At 43.0% G+C, this 21310-nt stretch overlaps 2 protein-coding genes across 8 annotated transcripts in view; one reads left to right on the top strand and one right to left on the bottom strand.

The window, feature by feature from the left end:
- LOC139565918 (proton myo-inositol cotransporter-like) overlaps positions 1-15822 on the top strand; it is a 70613-nt gene extending 54791 nt beyond the window's left edge. For 2 of the 3 annotated variants that reach the window (XM_071386606.1, XM_071386608.1), the window contains 6 exons: positions 5935-6098; positions 6369-6489; positions 11819-11944; positions 12212-12330; positions 12612-12764; positions 13222-15822. In XM_071386606.1, coding sequence (XP_071242707.1) covers positions 5935-6098; positions 6369-6489; positions 11819-11944; positions 12212-12330; positions 12612-12764; positions 13222-13448 — 910 coding nt within the window. In that variant the 3' untranslated portion in view covers positions 13449-15822. Of the gene's footprint in view, positions 1-5934; positions 6099-6368; positions 6490-11818; positions 11945-12211; positions 12331-12611; positions 12815-13221 lie in introns of all 3 variants that reach the window. The other variant, XM_071386607.1, reaches the window with a different exon arrangement.
- On the bottom strand, positions 15320-21310 carry LOC139565919 (uncharacterized). 5 transcript variants are annotated; one of them, XM_071386612.1, is made up of 8 exons: positions 21185-21310; positions 20289-20430; positions 20064-20196; positions 19895-19952; positions 19514-19723; positions 17681-19331; positions 16537-17330; positions 15320-16232 (listed from the first exon to the last, which is right to left on the bottom strand). In XM_071386612.1, exons 2-6 carry the CDS (start codon positions 20407-20409, stop codon positions 19188-19190), a joined length of 666 nt encoding a protein of 221 aa, XP_071242713.1. In that variant the 5' UTR covers positions 20410-20430; positions 21185-21310; the 3' UTR covers positions 15320-16232; positions 16537-17330; positions 17681-19187. The 5 variants fall into 5 exon arrangements, 4 of the variants coding, with proteins under 4 accessions (XP_071242713.1, XP_071242711.1, XP_071242710.1 ...); XM_071386610.1 differs by lacking the exon at positions 21185-21310 and having other exon boundaries at positions 17681-17977; positions 18303-19331; positions 20289-21076; XR_011673007.1 differs by lacking the exon at positions 21185-21310 and having other exon boundaries at positions 17681-19313; positions 19514-19795; positions 20289-21076.

The following is a 21310-nucleotide window of genomic DNA, read 5'->3' as shown; positions in this document are numbered from 1 at the left end:
TTCGAGTGAAATGGGCTGGAGCAAGGCAGGTAGTCAGAGAGAGGTGAGCAGAGGGACGAGGAGGATGAAGAGAAGGAGGAGGAGGAGAGGCGGTAGAATTTATTGTACAGGACTTCTTTCTGGCCATGTGATTGACTCCAGGTCACACACAGACACATACAGTCCCACTCCTCTCTTTCCTTTATTCCTTTCATCCACCTATCTCTCTTTTGCCCATGTACCCAAGCTTCAGAGGTGAGTGCACACAAACGTATCTCTTTCAGACACCACTTCCATCCTTCTCTCTTTACGCCTGTCCATTCCATTCCTCATATTTCCCCTCATCACCCTCTTTCCCCCCCTCAACGTTCTCTTCCTCCCCTCTCTCTGACATCTTTGTTGTCACCTTGTCTTCGTGTCGGAGTGGAGAGAGGAGACATGTGTGAGGTAGATCTACGGCAGAGCATAGGCAGTGGAGTGCAGGTCCCATTTTCAGAACAGGGGTTCTGAAGGCCATTTCACACCTTCTGCCTGCACCTCTCACATCACATACAGCCACTGGCACAATCTGAAATGGAACCCTATGCCCTATATAGTGCACTACTTTTGATCGGAGCCGATAGTGAATAGGGTGCCATTTCGGACACAGCCACTCTGTTATATAACCTCCATCTTGGATCTGTGCATCATCTTGGAGAAGGTCAAGGGGTCAGTGTAGGTGACACACTGGGATCTTGTCAAAGTTGCTGTTGTTGTTGCGTTTTTGTGTATTTACACAATCTACAGTCTACCATGTCACCTTCTGTGTTTTGGTTTTCAAGAGCCAGCTTGTGTCAAACCCAGTCAAAGTCAGCCAACGTTTGTCTCGACTTTCTACTTCACATCTCAAGTAGGAGTTGAGTGTTTCTTGTTTTTGTAAGGATTTGTTTGTCTCTCCACTGTGAAGTTCCTATTCAGTGCCCCCTCTTACACTGAGAGAATGTAATCATAATAGTCACAGCGTAACATCTTCGAAAATGCGTTACAGCAGTTGTTGCCGCACAATTTTGAGCATAAGCACCATAGCTAACATAGTGGAAGACTTGATCATTACACTTGATGACTCTCACTCAGTCGCTCTCCTCCTCCGTTTCAGCCTCTCTACCTCTCTCGTCTCTTCTCCATCTTCCTGTCTTTCTCTTGGCTGTATGGTATCTTGTGGTGTCTTGCACTATTGACATTCTAGAGTCTCAGACTCTCAGACCAATATACGGAACAGTCCTGTGTGTTTGTCCCTATCCTACCCTTGGCCTAAGTGATCCCCACAGACCTCAGATGTACAGGGCTATAGATGGGTGTAGAAGGGAGTGCGTTTGTGCGGTGCGGAAGGTGCGTGCGTGTGTGCGGTGCGGAAGAGTGTATTAGAGGGTTGAACATGTCCATGGCATATCGCTGACCTATTGCTAGATATCACTTATTAAAGATGGTGGTTACCATGGTGAATGGAACTGGCTTCCAGATAACTATTTTTTTCTTCTCCTCCCATACTGAGAACAAGAATTCTCTCCTCTTTTCTTTATTCCCTCTCTCTCTCTCTTTCTCTCTCTCTCTCTCTCTCTCTCTCTTTCTCTCTCTTTCTCCCTTCTTACCAATGTTTTTTACCCACATAGATAGGAAGCAAAATAAGGGTGGGCTTTTACTGGCACACGAAGATCTGCATGTAGTCTGACTGTAGGGCTGTGTCGGTCATGATATTTTGTCCGCCAGTTATTGTCATGCTAAAGACTACGCTAACATAAACAAGTAAACACATTTAGCAGGGCTCCCGAGTGGCGCAGCAGTCTGGTTCAATTCCAGGCTGTATCACAACCGGCTGTGATTGGGAGTCCCATAGGGCGGCGCACAATTGGCCCAGCGTCGTCCGGGTTAGGCCGGGTTAGGACGTCATTGTAAATAAGAATTTGTTCTTAACTGACTTGCCTAGTTAAATAGTTAAAAATGTAATCTCAAGGCCTCCACACAAACAAGCTGCTAATGCTGCCGTTGGAACATCTACATTTAAAAAAAAGTCTAATAAATCAATTGAATATACACCATTACAGTGCATCTTTTATTTATTTTAGGAAGTTCCGTCTAAAGAAACATGATGATATGAAGAAAAGGTATTTCAGAAGAACAGAATATGAGTTGGCCTACTGTATGTTATCTGTCTATGAGCCATGCCATAAGCTGTAGGCTTGTTCATTTAGCAGAGAAGATATGCTCATAAATCCCTTGTCATTATTTTATATTATATGATTTTATAGTAAGAAGAATATAACTGAACTTAGCTGAATAAAATAGAAAGGATATTTTTTCCCATTCCAGAGCGAGAGTCCGCATATGAAGTGGCAATTTTTAGCGTAAAAGTGATCATTTGAAACAGGTCCTATATGCTAGATTTAGAGTTATTTGGCAACTTTAGTTGTGAATGATACAAACTTTAGATTGCCTTAGACATCAAAACATATATGGGCTGCACGATGCGACTTTAGGAGATTGATGATTCGAGAAAGTCACAAAAAAAGCTTGCGCTCTGTTCCTTGCCGCAGGCTGCACATACCGTTCCCTCATCAAGTGATCATATTTTCACCCATCAGACTATTCTCAATTTAATATTATCTTTAATAATATGTCAAATTTGTTTTTCAATTTAGAATGACCCATTATCAAATGGGCAGGAACAGGGGCAAGATAATTTTTTTTATTGAATCCGTATATTCTCGAATAGTGAATAGGGGCCGGTTCGTTTCACTCATGTCACGTAGGCTACTCTGGTTATTTTTCCGCACGACAGGTGATATTCCGCCCAAACTCTGTATGCCATGGGCTCTCCATCGACCCAGTGCTTCATTGGGGAAAGCGAAATCTGTTCGGGAACATCGATAGAAACATGTTTTCACAATGAAACGTGGGCTATTTCATTAAACTGTTGACAGCCCATCTCTGCACACTGGAGAAAGGAATGAAGGAGAGAGGGGAGGAGCTATAATATGCATATGGTGTTTTGAATTAACCCGTTGTTGAACTTCTTTCTTCACAGCGAGGTGAGTTTTTAAAGCACATACTGTTTTGATGATACGTGTTTGATGTGATTTTAGATTGCATTCGCATGGATGTCAGAGTGTTTAGATGGACAACAGAGCCCTGAGTATGAGACCATTAGGACCTGATAGAGGGACAGTAGAGTCCTGAGTCCTAGGCCATTAGGACCTAATTATCATTTAGCGAGTTGGGTACTACTAACATATTAATTTAACCTTTATTTAACGAGGCAAGTCAGTTAAGAACAAATTCTTATTTACAATGACGGCCTACGCCGGCCAAACCCGGACGACGCTGGGCCAATTGTGCGCCGCCCTATGGGACTCCCAATCACGGCCGGTTGTGATACAGCCTGTCCAGAGTGCATAAGAAGAGATTACCCTGATTCATCGGTCACGTAGAATTTGACTGTGGTCATGAATACAGTCTGGGTGCTTTTAGTTGTGTTGGATTAATAGTTTTGGCTACAGAGCTTCAGACTTCTCGTCCGCTCCGGTCGTCATACATATCATTTTAATATTGTTTTTATATACGACAGCTTTATTGAGTCTCTGAGACCTTCCAGACATGACAAATGACAACTGTACTGCCAGCTGTGTCCAGTTCAGAGTAGTTACCCTGGTCTAAAAATGTATTTCGTTTAATAACAAATTGAACACAGACATTTCAATTAGCACATGCTCTTATCTACAATCTACAGTATTATCGCCATTTGCCCTTCTCACCACCTGTAGAATGTTTTTGCGGGCAGTTTAATTCATATAATTGGACTGTGAGCTCCCCCAGAATCCAAGAATGAGCCCGCATCCTCATCGTTAACAGGGACTGGGGAAGGTTCCTTCTTCCCTCTGCAAGTGGCCTGGCAGGGGGGTCTCACCCACACAAAAAAAATCTGTTTTATTCCACATTTCTGGAGTGGAGTCGGAGCCTAAAGATACACACACTTTGGCTGTTTGAAACTATGATTTTTAACTGGCACCATGTGGGTACCACCCAATGGTCTCTATTATGGCAGTATTTGGATGCTGTGCTGGAAGTGCTTCAAAGTACACTTATGTAGTATTTATAGCACTCTGTGTGGCTGGTTACATCATGTTTGTTGTGGATGTGGTGTGGTGGGGATGCTATGTTCTGTCAGAGCACAGGGTATCTGGCTGGGCTGGTTAAATGGGAGCTGTGCCTCCTTTCCGGCTGGCCTCGCTGCTTCTTAATCAATCTGATTCAAACCTGAGATGGCGTTTAGAGAGCCTCTACTGCAGAGAGATTTTACACCCGCTGCTACTACAAACCCCTTATCAGTCATACTGTGTTTCTCTGTGTGTGTGTGTGTGTGTGTGGGCAGATGCATACTGAGATTGAAAGCCTCTGCGAGGCGAGACAGAAATCAGGCGGCTTTGTTGCCTTCCGCCCAACATGTTGTTACATCGCTGCATGTGGCTATTGCCAGTCAAGGCTTTTCTTGATTTTTCTATTTATTGACCATGTATGTGGTGCTCATGACCCCTTACACCTGTACTTTAACTCTGAAGTATTGAACTTAGACTCAAGTTGAGAAACATGCTGGCTGACTTAACTAAAGGAACGATTTATGCAAGTAGGCAATCGGTAGGAGTGTTTTGTTTTGAAAAAGAGTAGACGGGTGCAGATGCTTTTCAAGAGATTGAAAAACAAAATGCTAATTCACTGCTCCCTGCAGAGAGCGAGTGAAAAAGTGAGGGAGCGAGAGAGAAAGCGAGGGAATGTCTTTTATTTTTTAACTTTTGAATGAATGTTCTCCTCTCTCGTCCTTTTTTGGTGAGAATCGTTGCGTTGCGTTCCCGAGTGTCTGTATTTTCTCATTCAACCTGGAGAGTGAGTGTTTTTCTACAGAGGCTGGGGTGCTGCCTTGTGAAGCAGGGAGAGAGTTGATCAGAGAGGGGTGTCGTTTCCCTTATCCACTGATATACGGTCCGATATTTCTTCAGCCACTGTAGGGGAATCAAGATCTGTGGCAACTTCTACCTTGAGCCGCTCTCTGGATGTCTACAAGTTTTACAGGACTAGGATCTTCCTCCACCGTCTATATCACCTGGTCCCCTGCAAATGAAGCATGTCAAGGAGAGAATGTTTAGAGGCCCTGTCTGTCGAGCTTGATGAGGTGTAATTTTCCTAAGTGAACCAGAGTTCAGCAGCATCCAGGCAGAAAGGTGGCATTTTAATTAGACAGTGACACCAGAATGTTTGTGTCGCAAATGGCACGATATTCCCTACATAGTGCACTACCTTTGTCCAGAGCCCTATGAAGTAGTGCACTATTTAGGGATTTGGGTGCCATTTTGGACACAGAGGGATACAAGAGCGAATGGGGTGGATGGGATTGGGACTCGGCTCATTGTGTCTATTTCGGGGTTGATTGCTTTACCGGTGGTTGATTGGTGGCCACTCAACTCAAGAACATAATGGAGTGTACCTCTTCTCTATGGAGAGAATCATTAGCACACGGTGATCTGTCTCTTTCAATCTGTTTCCTACTTGTATCTCGCTCTCCCAAGCTTTATTGGCATGAGAGGGACAATCCAATGCAATACAACATACAATCGTAATGACCTTTTGGGTTTCCTGTCCTGTCCTCAATAGTCTGTAGATGGCCATTCCAGAAGGACATTACTACCTGGCTGTTCTTTCCAGCCTGGCCAGATAGTGGCCACCACCCTATTGTCTTTGTGCATCAACATGGCGTCCAGCTACCGTCTTTATATGGTAGCCATGTGGCGATTGATGATGACCATATCCTGTCCTCTGTGTGCAGGTACTGCGGCACCACCCTAGAGATACGTTATATCTCTGTGGCAAATTCTCTCTCTTTCTCTATGGTTCTGTTGACTGATGAAACACCCTCTTCTCTATGTACAGGTACTACGGCGCCACCATCCTGCAGATGTCAGGAGTGCGGGATGACAAGCTGGCCATCTGGTTGGCCGGGGTCACAGCCTTCACCAACTTTCTGTTCACCCTCCTGGGGGTGTGGCTAGTGGAGAGGGTTGGCCGCAGGAAACTCACACTGGGGAGCATCATCGGTAAGGGTCAGAGGGTCAGGGTAAAGATAAATGTATGGATTCTGATGATTCAGAGACACATTTAGTGTGTGTGAATTGATGGCATATTGGATCACAGTATACGTTTCACAGTTAGTTCCACAGATAGATTTGAATGGAATTACATGGACTACGTGAAATTACAGTATTACATGAACTTGTAATACATGTAACTAAACAGACAGTAGTAGTAACCCATATTATGTCTAAAGCAGTACACTGTTTGGTTAGCCTGTATGTGTTTTCTCCTAGGAACGTGTCTGAGTCTGTCTCTGCTGGCCATTGGGTTTCTGCTGTCTGCCCAACACACCCCTCCTGTCACCCTCCACCCCACTGACCCGTCAATGGTCAACTCCACCTGCAACAAACACCTGTGAGTACTCCCTACTCTACTACTGTATTATACTGTACTCTATCTGTACTGTAGTCTACTGTCCAACACAATACTGAGTATTCCGTACTATTCTGAATATACGGGTTAAATGTCATGTTATGGGGGGCCTCCCGAGTGACGCAGGGGTCTAAGGCACTGCATCGCAGTGCTTGAGGTGTCACTACAGACCCGAGGTTGATCTCAGCCTGTAACACAACCGTCTGTGACCGGGAGTCCCATAGGGTGGCGCACAATTGGCCCAGCGTCGTCCGGGTTAAGGGAGGGTTTGGCCGGGGGGGGCTTTACTTGGTTCATCATGCTCTAGCGACTCCTTGTGGCAGGCTGGGCACCTGCAGGCGGACTTCGGTCGTCAGTTGATTGGTGTTTCCTCACATTGGGGCAGCTGGCTCCCCCGTTATGCGGGTGGGTGTTAAAGGAGGACGCATGACTCAACCTTCGCCTCTCCCGAGCCGGTTGGGGAGTTGCAGCGATGAGACAAGATCGTAATTGGATATGACGAAATTGGGGAGAAAAAGGGGGGTAAAAAATAAAAAAAATGTTCTGAAGGTAACATTGACATATGTACATCACTTTATTGTTAAGTGCAGGGGTAAAAAAAAAATCTCAATATGAACCTGAGCCACCATGAATTGAAACATGGTCACTAATGAGGGTGTTCTTTATTGGAAGCCTCTCCAACAAAATCCAGGTAGAATCAGGAATTCCCCAGGGCAGCTGTTTAGGCCCCTTTCTTAAAAAAAATCTTTACTAATGACATGCCACTGGCTTTGAGTAAAGCCAGTGTGTCTATGTATGCGGATGACTCAACACTATACACAACCATAGCGACCACAAATGACAGCAACACTGAATGGCTGGCAAGGAATATGTTAGTCCTAAATATTTCAAAAACTTAAAACTTAACTCACTAAACCCTAAACCTCAACTAAATCTTGTAATGAATAATGTGGAAATTGAGCGAGTTGAGGAGACTAAACTGCTTGGAGTAACCCTGGATTGTAAACATATTGATACAACAGTAGCTAGGATGGGGAGAAGTCGGTCTATATTAAAGCACTGCTCTGCATTCTTAACAGCATTATCGACAATGCAGGTCCTACAGGCCCAAGTTTTGTCGCACCTGGACTACTGTTCAGTCAGTGGTTGGCTCAGTATGGCTGGCCCTTGGATGTACACAGAGAACTAACATTAATAATATACATGCCAATCTCACCTGGCTCAAAGTGGAGGAGAGATTGACTTCATCACTACTTGTATTTGTGATAGGTATTGACATGTTGAATGCACCAATGCATACCACACAAGACATGCCACCAGAGGTCTCTTTACTGTCCCTAATTCCAGAACAGACTATGGGAGGCGCACAGTATTACATGGAACTCTATTCCACAACAAGTAACTCATGCAAGCAGTAAAATTAGACAAGAAAACAGGTTAAAAATACACCTGATGGAAAAAACGGGGACTGTGAAGCAACACAAACATAGACACATGCATACAAACACATGATAACATACGCACTATACACACACATTATAGATATGTGGTAGTAGAGTAGGGGCATGAGGGCACACACTTAATATGTTGCAGAATCTCTTATAAATGTATTGTAATGTTTTTAAAATGTATAACTGCCTTTGTTTTTCTGGACTCCTAAATACAAACACAACTGAACATTTTACAGGACCAATACAGTGTGTGGGTTTGTTTCTTAATACATTTTCCTGTTCTTCCATCTAGCACTAAATTAATGTTATTATGCGATCTAATTGTACATGCTGTACATGTTTCTGAACACTTACCTAGCAGATTATTCCAATCTCTCTCTGAGTGTTTTTTTATTCTACCAGGGGTTCGTTTTAACTGCAGCAACAGATTCCATTAGCGACAGTGCAACAGGGGTTGGGTCTCTGTTCATAGAAAATATGGAGATAGATAGATAGATAGAGTGAACGAGAGAGCGAAAGAGACCCTGTCTGCCTTCTGAAAGACTGTGCCACTCTCTGTCCTAATTTACACACCGGCATGTAGACTGAGTGTACAAAACAGGAACACCTGCTCTTTCCATGACATAGACTGACCAGGTGAATCCAGGTGAAAGCTACGATCCCTTATTGATGTTACACTTCAATCAGTGTTGATGAAGGGGAGGACACAAGTTAAAGACTCTTTTTTAAGCCTTGAGCCAACTGTGACATGGACTGTGTGTGTGTCACATTCAGAAGGTGAATGGGCAAGACAAAATATTTACAGCCTTCAGAAAGTATTCAGACCCTTTGACTTTTTCCACATTTTGTTACGTTACGGCCTTATTCTAAAATTGTTTAAATAGTTTTTTCCCTCATCAATCTACACACAATACCGCACACTGATAAAGCAAAAACAGTTTTTTCCAATTTTTTGCTTATTTATTAAAAACAAAAAATGGAAATATTACATTTACATAAGTATTCAGACCCTTTACTCAGTACTTTGTTGAAGCACCTTTGGCAGAGATTACAGCATTGAGTCTTCTTGGGTATGATGTTACAAGCTTGGCACACCTGATGCTACAAGCTTGGCACACGACACCACTTCCATGGCCTGCTCTTAAATGCTAGTAAAACGAAATGCATGCTCTTCAACCGATCGATGCCCGCACCCACCCACCCATCCGACTAGCATCACTACTCTGGACGGTTCTGACTTAGAATATGTGGAAAACTATAAATACCTAGGTGTCTGGCTAGACTGTAAACTCTGCTTCCAGAATCATATTAAGCATCTCCAATCCAAAATAAAATCTTCCTATTTCGCAACATAGCCTCCTTTACTCATGCTGCCAAACATACCCCCGTAAAACTGACTATCCTACCGATCCTTGACTTCGGCGATGTCATTTACAAAATAGCCTCCAACACTCTACTCAGCAAATTGGATGCAGTCTATCACAGTGCCATCCGTTTTGTCACCAAAGCCCCATATATTACCCACCACTGCGACCTGTATGCTCTCGTTGGCTGGTCCTCGCTACATATTCGTTGCCAAACCCACTGGCTCCAGGTCATCTATAAGTATTTTCTAGGTAAAGCCATAGCAGCACCCACCCATAGCACGCGCTCCAGCAGGTATATTTCACTGGTCATCCCCTAGGCCAACACCGCTTTGGCCACCTTTCCTTCCAGTTCTCTGCTGCCAATAAATGGAACAAATTGCAAAATCACTGAAGTTGGAGACTTACATCTCCCTCACTAACTTTAAGCATCAGCTGTCAGAGTAGCTTACCGATCGCTGCAACTGTACACAGCCCATCTGTAAATAGCCCATCCAACCAACTACCTACCTCATCCCCATATTTGTTTTTGTTTTTCTGCACACCAGTATTTCTACTTGCACATCCTCATCTACACATCTATCACTCCAGTGTTTAATTGCTAAATTGTAATTTCTTCGCCACTATGGCCTATTTATTGCCTTACCTCCTTACTTCATTTGCACAAACTGTTTACAGATTTTTGTATTGTGTTATTGACTGTACGTTTGTTTATCCCATGTGTAACTCTGTGTTGTTGTTTTTGTCGCACTACTTCGCTTTATCTTGGCCAGGTAGCAGTTGTAAATGAGAACTTGTTCTCAACTGGCCTACCTGGTTAAATAAAGGTGAAATCTCTGCAGATCCTCTCCAGCTCTCAGGTTGGATGGGGAGCGTTGCTGACAGCTATTTTCAGGTATCTCCAGAGATGTTCGATCGGGTTCAAGTCCGGGCTCTGGCTGGGCCAATCAAGGACATTCAGAGACTTGTCCCGAAGTCACCCCTGCGTTGTTTAGGCTGTGTGCTTAGGGTCGTTGTCCTGTTGGAAGGTGTACCTTCACCCCGGTATGAGGTCCTGAGCACTCTGCAGCAGGTTTTCATCAAGGATCTCTCTGTACTTTGCTCCGTTCATCTTTCCCTCAATCCTGACTAGTCTCCCAGTCTCTGCCGCTGAAAACCATCCCCACAGCATGGTGCTGCCACCATGCCTCACTGTAGGGATGGTGCCAGGTTTCCTCCAGACGTGACACTTGGCATTCAACGCCCAACGCCCTTCTCCCTCGAATGCTCAGTTTGACCAGGCGACCAGCTCTAGGAAGAGGTGGTTCCAAACTTCTTCCATTTAAGAATGATGGAGGCCACTGTGTTCTTGGGAACTATCAATGCTGCAGACATTTCACAGCCCCAGAGCTGTGCCTAGACAGAATCCTGTCTCGGAGCTCTACAGAAAATGCATTAATGGCTTGGTTTCTGCTCTGACATGCAGTGTCAACTGTGGGATCTTATATAGACAGGTGTGCGCCTTTCCAAATCATGTCCAATCAATTGAATTTACCACAGGTGGACTCCAATCAGGTTGTAGAAACATCTCAAGGATGATCAATGGAAACAGGATGCATCTGAGCTCAATTTCGAGTCTCATAGCAAAGGGCCTGAATACTTATGTAAATAATGTATGTTTTTTTTATTTTTTATAAATTAGCAAACATTCTAAAAACCTTTTTGTACTTTGTCATTATGGGGTGTTGTGTGTAGATTGCTGAGGATTTATTTAATTTTTAATCCATTTTAGAATAAGGCTGTAACGTAACAAAATGTGGAAAAAGTAAATGGGTCTGAATACTTTCCGAATGCACCATAAGCGCCTTGGAACGGGGTATGGTAGGAGGTGCCAGGCACAGTGTGTCAAGAACTGCAACCCTGCTGGGGTTTTCACATTCAACAGTTTCCCGTGTGTATCAAGAATGATTCACCAACCAAAGGACATCCAGCCAACTTGACACAACAGTGGGAGGCATTGGAGTCAACATGGACCAGCATCCCAGTGGAATGCTTTCGATACCTTGTAAAGTCCATGCCCTGACGAATTGAGGTTGTTCTAAGGGCAAAATGGGGTGAAACTCAATATTAGGAAGGTGTTCCTAATGTTTTGAACACTCAGTGTATATTTACCTGCACTCTCTCGTCACTCAGACTCATTTAAGACAGACTTGTCTTTAATGCAGGTGGAATGGGTCTGCTGTTCTGTCATTAGAGCTACTCTCTCTGTGAATGAACACACTCTCTGAAATGGGTCTGCCCTATGCTCGCCGCACTACATTCTCACGCATGCACGCACGTGGATGCCCAAACACACACATAAATACATGCACACACATAGATTATTCTCAAGTTATCAGAGTAAAGAGCTAACGATAGCATCTTCTCCATTCACAGAGAGGAAACGTGTTCCGTTATACCTCCTTGATCTTGTCTCTGTTTGTGACATCTCTGTCCAATCCTCCTCTGTGATCCTAGGCTGTGTGAGCCGTGTATGCTGGACCCGGCGTGTGGCTTCTGTTACCGTGAGAACAGCACGGCTCTGTTCGCCTCATCCTGTGTACCTGTCAATACAGCCTCCACAGAGAAGGCAGCCTGGGGCAGGTGAGCTACAGTAGGCACTAAGGGGAGGGAGAGAGTGTGTGGTTGTGCAGGGGGCAGGTGAGTCATAGAATGCGCTCTGTGTGTGGGTTTATTTGATGTGTGTTTGTGAAGGGGATGGAGGGGGTTAGTAGATGGAGTTGAATAAGACTCCTTGAAGAAGGCTTGAGAAGTGGTTCTTCTATAATTCTGTACTCACAGTACCCCTCCATCCATAACATAGCTACTGTTACTACAATACAATAACTGTCTTGTACCATGTTATTCTAGGTGTTCCAACTCGACCCAGCTGAGAGTCCATACGTACTGGGCCTATAACTACTGTCCCACCTCCTACTCCTGGGTGGTCCTACTGGGTCTTGTTCTCTATCTGGCTTTCTTCGCCCCGGGTGAGAGAGACAACTCTGATCTATGTAGAGATTCAATTTACGTTGGGTTTCACTTTCACTGTGGGGCAACTACTAACTAAAGAATTGCAGAATTAGAAAATGTGATATCTCCTTTCAAGTTTGGCGTTAACCATGCATTGATGTAATTTGGGATACTTGCTCAAAGGTTTGATTTGTGTGCTTACTGTGTGCAAGTCTCGATTCAGCATTGTTTGCATACTGAGGGGTAGTTACTGTACTGTAGAGCTATCGTATGCCCTGTGTCATCCCTCTCCTTCCAGGTATGGGTCCGATGCCGTGGACAATCAACTCTGAAATTTATCCCCTGTGGGCCCGGAGCACAGGGAACGCCTGTTCAGCTGGAGTCAACTGGACGTTTAACTTCCTGGTCTCCCTCACCTTCCTCCATGTGGCTCAGAACCTCACCTACTACGGTAACACAGACACATCTTCCTCCACGTGGCCCAGTCCCTCACCTACTACGGTACAGACCAGCTAATCACGGATCAATAACCCCCTTACAGGACATCCTCGATCAATCAACCTGAACAGCAGGCCTGCTTTTACTGCAGGATCTGACCTTTGTTGGACATTTGATTAGTCTAGAGAGACTTGAGGTATCTTATGATAGGCTCAATGTGTAATGAATATAGTTTCATCTTGTTTGATTACTTGCTGTCATTTAATAATGTGCAGTAGATACTGGATAGTGTTTGACAGAATTGTACACTGTTGCAGACTAGAACTGAACTCTGCTGTCAGTACAGGAAAACCTCTGGGCCCTTCCTGGTCAAGTCACATACGGTAGTCAGGGAAAAACTGTAGGCCCTAATAATGACTGACAGACGATGTGTTGTTGATTGTGTATTTGATGTGATTGTTATTTCCCAGGAGCGTTTTTCCTTTACTCCGGCCTGGCTCTGCTGGGGTCCTTCTTCATCTACGGCTGTCTGCCTGAGACTAAGGGCCGGAGGCTGGAGGAGATTGAGTCCCTGTTCGACAACCAGCTGTGCTCCTGCGGGGCCACGGACTCTGACGAGGACCGGCAGGTGGAGTACATCAGGGTGAAGGGGAGCAACTACCACCTCTCTGACAACGATGCCTCCGACGTGGAGTAGCCCTAGCCTGTGTGCCAGTCTGTTTGTGCTTTCATGCCAACTCACTGTCACTCATTGTCACTCATTGTCATGCCAAATAATGGCTTGATGATGACAGCCATGGAGTTGGCAAGAGCACAACAGATCTAGTTTGTAACTTTGGCCCTGGATATTGTCCGTTCTCATCCCAGAAAGTGTGTATCAAGTGACTCAGTGTTGATTTAGGATCAGTTTATCCTTTTAGATCATAGTAAATAATATTACATGGACAGGAAGCTTGATACATGTACATACAGGCCCTGATCTGCATCCTCCCCGAGTCCTGTTCTCTGGTTTGCCTCACAGTCACGTCGGTTACATTGCTCCATCTTTTTCACGGACAGGGTAGCTATTTATAACACGTGAGTTACTTACACATTTGATTTTGCCTATTTAATGTTGTAGATACATCTATAGTTTGACGAGAATCCTCTTTTTGATTTAAAAACCATCACGTGAATAGTATTAAGCATACATTACATTCGTATTTATCCTCAGCATTTAGACATCCATTTTACTGTTCATATGTCGCATTATTATGGATTTCCATATACGTGAGGCAGACCAACTACGATTAACACAACTATTGCTGTTTTCCTCACATAAAACCATATGATTAGAGATAGAACCTCTTCACAACAAAACCTTATTGTAGGAGGCCAAACGTCCACCAAAAGTGTTAAATTCAGAGCGAGGGGTTGTAATATATAGTGATGATACCAGTATGCCTTTCTATATGAAACACAACTCAGTACAATATTGTCTCAGCTTGTCTGTAGCGTCACACATGGGGTGTCAAGACACTAGTAATACACCTGGGCTCTACGTCCCAAACGGCACCCTATTCCCTATAGAGTGCACTACTTTTAACTAGAGCCGTATGGGCCTTGGTCAAAAGTAGTGCACTATAAAGGGAACAGCATGCCATTTGGGACGTAGCCTGGTCTCCATCTGATGATGAAGTTCGGTCTTGCTTTGCAGTTTGTTTTAATCATGTTGGTTGTAAAAGCTACAGTAGCACATGGCCTGTCTCTGTTTTCTCATTTGTAAACCTATGAATTATTATGTTATTTATTCCAATGTATTTTACCCATGATGTCGGTGCCTGTACTGAAGTGAAATGTATGAAGGAGTTGACTATATGGCCAGCCAGCGTGATGATAGCCTTTTTGTTTATTTCAGAAGTTGCACAAATGTTTTTATTGATAAATGTTGACTAGACTATTCATTGGGTTACTCAGTCCATCAGAGAGAATAACCATACACTGAAATGGACAGTTTAGTCAGTTAATGTTACACACATAGTTGCTCTTTGGGAAAACAATGTCAGAAAGAATGTCTTATTTTGTCTCCATTTTAAGTTGTGTCTTCCTCCACAGCCTTATGTACAAATCGCAATGCACACTCTTCACGTGAAAGAGCTGGGGTTCTCGTGTTCTAAAGGTTTCGAGGAGTACCGCACTGTACTTGCTAATGTCCTTTTATATATCGTTAAACTATGTAAGGTGACACATTTTTAGTTGAGTACTTGAGTACAAGATGTGTGTGTAGCAGACTCTCGTTGAAAGTGGTCAACATAACGTCGCTGAGAATATGTCTGTGTATTATTGTCTGTGACAAAACAAGATAGATAGCTACTATTGTGAATTCAAATAGGATTTTCTTTAGACTGAAATGAAATGACAGCATTTCAAGGTATCACTAGATGTGTTTTGCCAGTTCATTGGAACAGCAATATCAATATCGGATTATTGAGTATTTATTATCAATATTTGAGTATTTGATTAGAAATGTGATTAGAAAAGAGAGGATACTATAGGTAGACTAAACTGGAGGTTCACTGGAAGACGGAATAACTTTTTGCTTTTATTATCACAATTTTTTAGAGAAACAACATTTTATTGCACATCCCCCTTCACAGAGGCGACAACATTGTCGTCATGTAACAAACATGTAAATGAGATAGTGTCAAACAAGTTATTTGATGTGTTGTGATTTTCGAATGCACTTTGATTTTAAGACGGTCACAACCGCTTGACAACCCATTGTGTTATTATTATATTGCCTTTGCTTTAATTCCTAAATGGGGTCATCCAATGTGTTTATGGTGAACGGGTGCAATTTTTTCTATGTGAAAGCAAATTAAATGCAGTGTTTCAATTCTAGGTTATGAAGAAGAACTAGTGAAGACTTAAAACAAATATTTATCCAGCGCTGTATAGTATACATTTGATTATTGTTGCTGTAAATGTTTTGCTAGAATTTATATTCTATCAAAGTAAATATATTCATGAGAATCTTGAACACTTGAATATGTATCGGGGAAAAATAAATAAACTAATTATCTTGCAATGTCTGGCTTTCGTTTTAATGTAGAATCCCAAGGGCATTGTTATAAATGTTTAAATATGCAGAAACAGATCCTGTGCTAAAGGGATGTAGTTGCTAGTGTTGCTCACAACTCTTAAAGCGATACTTCGGGATTTTACCTCCCCTCCTCTCCTGTCCTCCCCACCTCTCTCCTCTCCTTCACTTTTCACTAATCTTTTCTCTGCTTCAGCATGAGCAGAATGTCTTCTATTTCCTGAAGTGTCTCAACCTCCTCCGAAAGCCTGTTAACTATGCTCTCAGGCAGTGACCTCCTCCCTCTCCTTTTCTCCTCTCTCTCATCTCGAAGGTCTTCTCTAAGAGGAACATTCTCAACAGGGTCCTGTACCTCTTATTCTTCTTCCTGTCCTCTATGCTGCATCTGCTTACCTCTCAAGGCTGGATGGAAAAGAGAAAAACATCATTAGGGAGCAACATCCATTTTCAAAATACAAAAAAATACCACCATAATGAATCTTGGTCCGTAAGAAAACGGCAACAAACTGTACGGAAGAATGTCAACATATACAAATCAGAGTAAATATAATTGCAGTATAACGTGTGCTTATTACACCCATTCACTAGCTTTACTTTCAATCGATTATCTATGATAAATTACACCACATATGAAGTTGTTTGCATTGATTTGTCTATATTCCACTACACTGATTTGTTAATTACATCAAACATTTGCTATTCATACCTTTTACATCATTGGCGACGAGGGGAGCGTCTAGTACAGAGGTAGTGTGTCTCTGAATACACTCTATTCTCATTGTTCGTGTTACAACACTTGTTTAAAGGGATGATTGATGGGTGGTGCCCAGGTCCAGCCTTGAGCTCTCTGGCTGTTGATTTTCTCCAGGGCGTGTGCTCTTCTCCCTCCCGCCTGGATCTGTCTGATAATGCTCTGTCTGTCTGTTGTCTCATAGACTCATCTCTGTGACTGGCCTGCCCTCTGGTGGTTGGGGTCGGTATGACATTGTAAGCAGAATTGTTGTGGGATTCGGGAATCCACAAGGTTGTTCTCTTTACACTCAAGTCCAGAAACTGCACTGAGTTGAAACATCGGATGTTGGATATTTCGAGGTGACAGTCTGTGTCCCCATTTCTCGTGTTTCTTGTGTTCTGGTGGCTGCCATTTTTTGCTGGCGGACCGCCGAGCTCTGTGATTCAGACAGAGGATGAGGTGGGACATGCTGATCGCCTATAACCCTAACCTGGCTGTTACTGTCATCTGTAACTACACAGCCTGACCGTCTCTCTGTGTAGTCGAAGCTCGCCAACGCTCTCTGGTCTCTATGATCTCTCTGGTCGTTTCCACAGTTCCCTGTGCATTGAGGCCTAGTGGGTGGGTTGAGACTGAGGGTGACCCCGTTGTTGTGTGTTCCAATGTGATGAGGCCTGGCTGAGGACAGGGATCTCTTCGATACAGGACCTCTCTGAATGTGACTTAGAGGATCCACCCTGTTGACACTGGTGATAATCCTCCACCTCCTGATATGACATTTAAAGATTAGTATGAAAATATGTAGCCTGAGTCCCAGATCTGTTTGTGCTGTCTTGTCACACTACGTGACAGCAATGGAGTTGACAGGACAGCACAAACAGATCTGGGACTCAGGCTAAGAAATATGTTGATATTACCATGTAAATGCAAAGCGCATAACTATGTAACAACGTGTTATTAAACAGTAATTACGCAGACTTATAAGAGCAACTAAATGTAAAGTGTTACAAATAATGAATTACAAGTCAGTCATGGTAGGTCTATGGGAAATCAAAGCATTCCCTTACAGTACACTAACCGAAGCAGATGTAAACACTATTAACTGTTGTATACTTACGTCATCATCAGCGTCTGAACTAAAGCAACCTCCTCTTGGAGAGTAACTGGGCGATGATTCCCAACATTCCTTAGGACCATGGTGAGTGTTTCCAGGACAAGCTGAAGACACGTCTGCAGGTAAGTCTCCACCAGGCAGCGTCCCAAATGACACCCTATTATTCCTCATGTGGCACTATATAGGAATTAGGGTGCCACTTGGGACTCAGCCTATCAGTGTCAGACAGATGGGGAACAGCAGATGATTTTGAGTATAGTGTGGAAACTTACATGAGCTGACATCAGTGCAGTTGGAAACCTGTTGGAATGCAGACGTAACAATGAAACAGGCTAGCCTTCACCATATTAACACATTTCCCCTTACCTTTACCTATTATCATACCCTAATCAGGTCCTGTGGCTCAGTTGGTAGAGCATGGCACTTGCAAGGCCAGGATAGTGGGTTCAATTTCCAGGATCACCCGTATGTAAAATGTTTGCACGCATGACTAAGTCGCTTTGGATAAAACTGTCTGCTAAATGGTACTGTATTATATCATCCTCACTGTTCAGCTCTGAAATTATTCAAATTCTGCCACTAGGTGGCATTAGACACCTGATGTAAAGCTGCTGCCTGTAATTACCTGAGTCAAGAAATCAGGTTCAGGGCCTCAGCTCTTGTGATTCATTCACATCTCTGGAAGAAGTCGGTACTTCCTCCTTGAGATATATCTTAGGCATACCCTTCTTCAAATTAGCTGCTGGGATGAATTGACGTACATACAGTACCAGTCAAAAGCTTGGACACACTTACTCATTCAAGGGTTTTTCTTTATTTGTACTATTTTATACATTGTAGAATAATAGTGTCGACATCAAAACTATGAAATAACGCATATGGTGAAGCTGGTTGAGAGAATACCAAGAGTGTGCAAAGCTGTCATCAAGGCAAAGGGTGGCTACTTTGAAGAATCTCAAATATTTGTTTGACACTTTTTTTGGTTACTACATGATTCCATATGTGATATTTCATAGTTTTGATGTCTTCACTATTATTCTACAATGTAAAAATTAAGAAAAAACATGGAATGAGTAGGTGTGTCCAAACGTTTGACTGGTACTGTATGTCAGTAGAGGTTGACATCTTTCTGCAAAAACATGTATCATAGTGGTGTGTTGCTCTTCACTCTCTATTTGGTTGACAGAGAACTCCATTGTCTGATGTTTGAGAGAGAACTCCAAGGTGTGGTCTTTGCCCTCAGATTGGTTGATAGAGAACCCCACTATGTGCATGGCATGGTCTCTGAACTCCCCTCTGTGCTACTGGGTAGGCAAGTTATGGAAATATCAACTAATACATCTATCTTCACAGATGTAATCGATACAGCAATGGAAATCAGGAAAGAAAGAATATCAGTTCGGGGGGGGGTTGTCAATCTCAATAATGTATGAACAGAAGACGGATAAAGAAAATGATTTGCTGCATATCAGGTAAAAACACATCTTTGATATTTCAGTTCAGTAATCACTCAGGCTCTGTGCCCCCAAACCATACTTTGGATACTGGGGGGGGGGGGGGGGGGAGTCATGCTCAGCTGCTGTTTGGGTCCACCTGGTCCTGTGGCCCACGAGGCACACTCTCTCCTCCCTCCTGGCTGAGAGAAAGGTATAAACTACAAAATCAAATATCCATTAGGTTTCAGTTATACTTTATCTTTACTTTACAAAACTGTTAATACAGTGGAATGAATGCACACTCATTTGTCTTTGTTTCATGTGTTTGTGGGGTAGAGGTGAGGCTAAATCCATTCCAAATTAAAGAAAACTGTTACTATGAAAGTATTTGAATGAATACCTGTGTTTGCTCTGAGGTGGAGATATCCCAGGGTGGTCTAGGGGAGCAGTGTGGCTGTGGCTGGACCTGTGCTCTCTGCTGGAGGGAGAACATGTCTGCCCCTGAGGAGTAGACTGACGACGATGCCGAGGAGAAGGGGCTCAGGGTGATGTGTTGCTGGTAGTCTGACGTACTGGTGTCTGACATGATTGACTCCAGCACTGGTGAGAGCTGAGAGCAACAATCAATGAACCAGCCAAATGTCACATGGTTGAGTCATCATTTCCACGAAGCTTACTGTATCTGTAGGTTCAGAAATATGGTAAAAAGAGTACTAGTGATGTAAGGTGATGTATTTGTGTTGTCAGAAAAGACAAATCAGTGTGAGTAAATGTGACTGACCTGTCTACACTTGAATCCATCAGGAATGCAGTGCTTTCTCTTTCTAGCAGCCTGGACACTAAAATACATCAGTAGTACAGTCCCGTTATTACAAATACTTAAAGATGAGCTACTGTTTCACTTTTCCTCCTAGAATGATTCTATAAGTTCTTGGTATATATAACCATACCTGTACAAAGGCTGGCTCTCCACAAGGGAAAGAGGTGATGGGGAGCAAGGGCTCATGGGTAACTCCAGGGGCCCCTCCCTCATTGACTTGGGTCCTCCCTTATCATCAGTGATGCGAGTTATCTTTGGCTGATCTGGAACAAACCAAGTTATTGTTGTGGGTGGGATCCTTTTTCAAATGTTATTAGTATTTATCCATAACCTATAGATGTCTGTCTGAACTCACCATTGTTTTCTTTCTTTGCAGCAATCTGGTTTACTATGAATAAAGTCACCAGGTACATACTTCCAGAGCTGGCTCCTTCAGGAGAGGTTGGTATTCCTAAGGTTTTCATCTTTCTCTGCATTTTCTTCTTATCAAAGAATTCCTGATAAAATGTGGGCATATGTATTATCATGTCACATATACTGTATTATAATATATACAATATGGTACCTTATTTACCCTCTGCTTTTTCATGTCATTTCTCATCATAAACCGGTTCCTGTAACGTTAATATTCATAATGGAAAATCAAGTTAAAATTGATATTAAAAAGGGGGTCAAGAGAATATTTTTGTTAAATAGTAACAGTTATGTAACAGTTGTAATGTTATCTGACAACGAAATAGAAAGTTCATGTTGAATATTCGCTAACAAGCAGGTTTTCTAAAACTCGTTCCACTCAGACTGTCAACAGTACATCTGCAAAAGTACATCTGCAAAAGTGCTAACGAAGCTAACGTTAGCTAGCTAGCTGTCAAACCCCCCTTGAACCACCGACCCAATTCACTTTGTCCAGTAAAATCAGACAGACAAAAAAAACTTAATTGGGACATATATTTTATCAGCACTTTTTAAAAATGTATCTAACAGCATACAGTAGTTGATAGCTGTTGAGTTGTTATGAAACGTAGCTAACGTTAGCTAGCTACTAGTGAAACGTTCTCATAAAGTAGCCGATTATAATGACGCTTCAGTTGAGTTGAGAGGTACAAAGATGCAGGAGCCAAGCCAACGGACAAATAAATAACGTGGCTACTAAGTCCCTCTCAAAGACGAGAGAGGCGTTGGTAGTAACCACGTTATGACACTCAATAACAAATATAGTCACAATACAGTGTGTGTATAGTAAAAACGTACAGTAGGACCTCATTTGAATACGTCCCTCAACCGGATCGTGTCTTTCCGGGGTGTTGCCTATAAAAAAAAATAAAACACTGCCAAAACAAATGACGGAAACACTAGAACGTAGCTAGCGGGTGGGTT

Source organism: Salvelinus alpinus, chromosome 37 (assembly GCF_045679555.1).
Source record: "Salvelinus alpinus chromosome 37, SLU_Salpinus.1, whole genome shotgun sequence".
Taxonomy (NCBI): Eukaryota; Metazoa; Chordata; class Actinopteri; order Salmoniformes; family Salmonidae; genus Salvelinus; species Salvelinus alpinus.
The sequence above is the reverse complement of the archived record's forward strand: the minus strand, read 5'-3'. Positions and strand labels throughout refer to the sequence as shown.

Excerpts from the sequence above, each read along its gene's own strand:
- LOC139565919 (XM_071386609.1), bottom strand. The coding sequence starts at position 20,460 with ATGATAATACATATGCCCACATTTTATCAGGAATTCTTTGATAAGAAG. Across the intron at positions 20,197-20,288 it reads TGCAAAGAAAGAAAACAATG|ATCAGCCAAAGATAACTCGC; the intron begins GTGAGTTCAGAC and ends GGTTTGTTCCAG. Across the intron at positions 19,724-19,894 it reads ATGGATTCAAGTGTAGACAG|CTCTCACCAGTGCTGGAGTC; the intron begins GTCAGTCACATT and ends TGTTGCTCTCAG.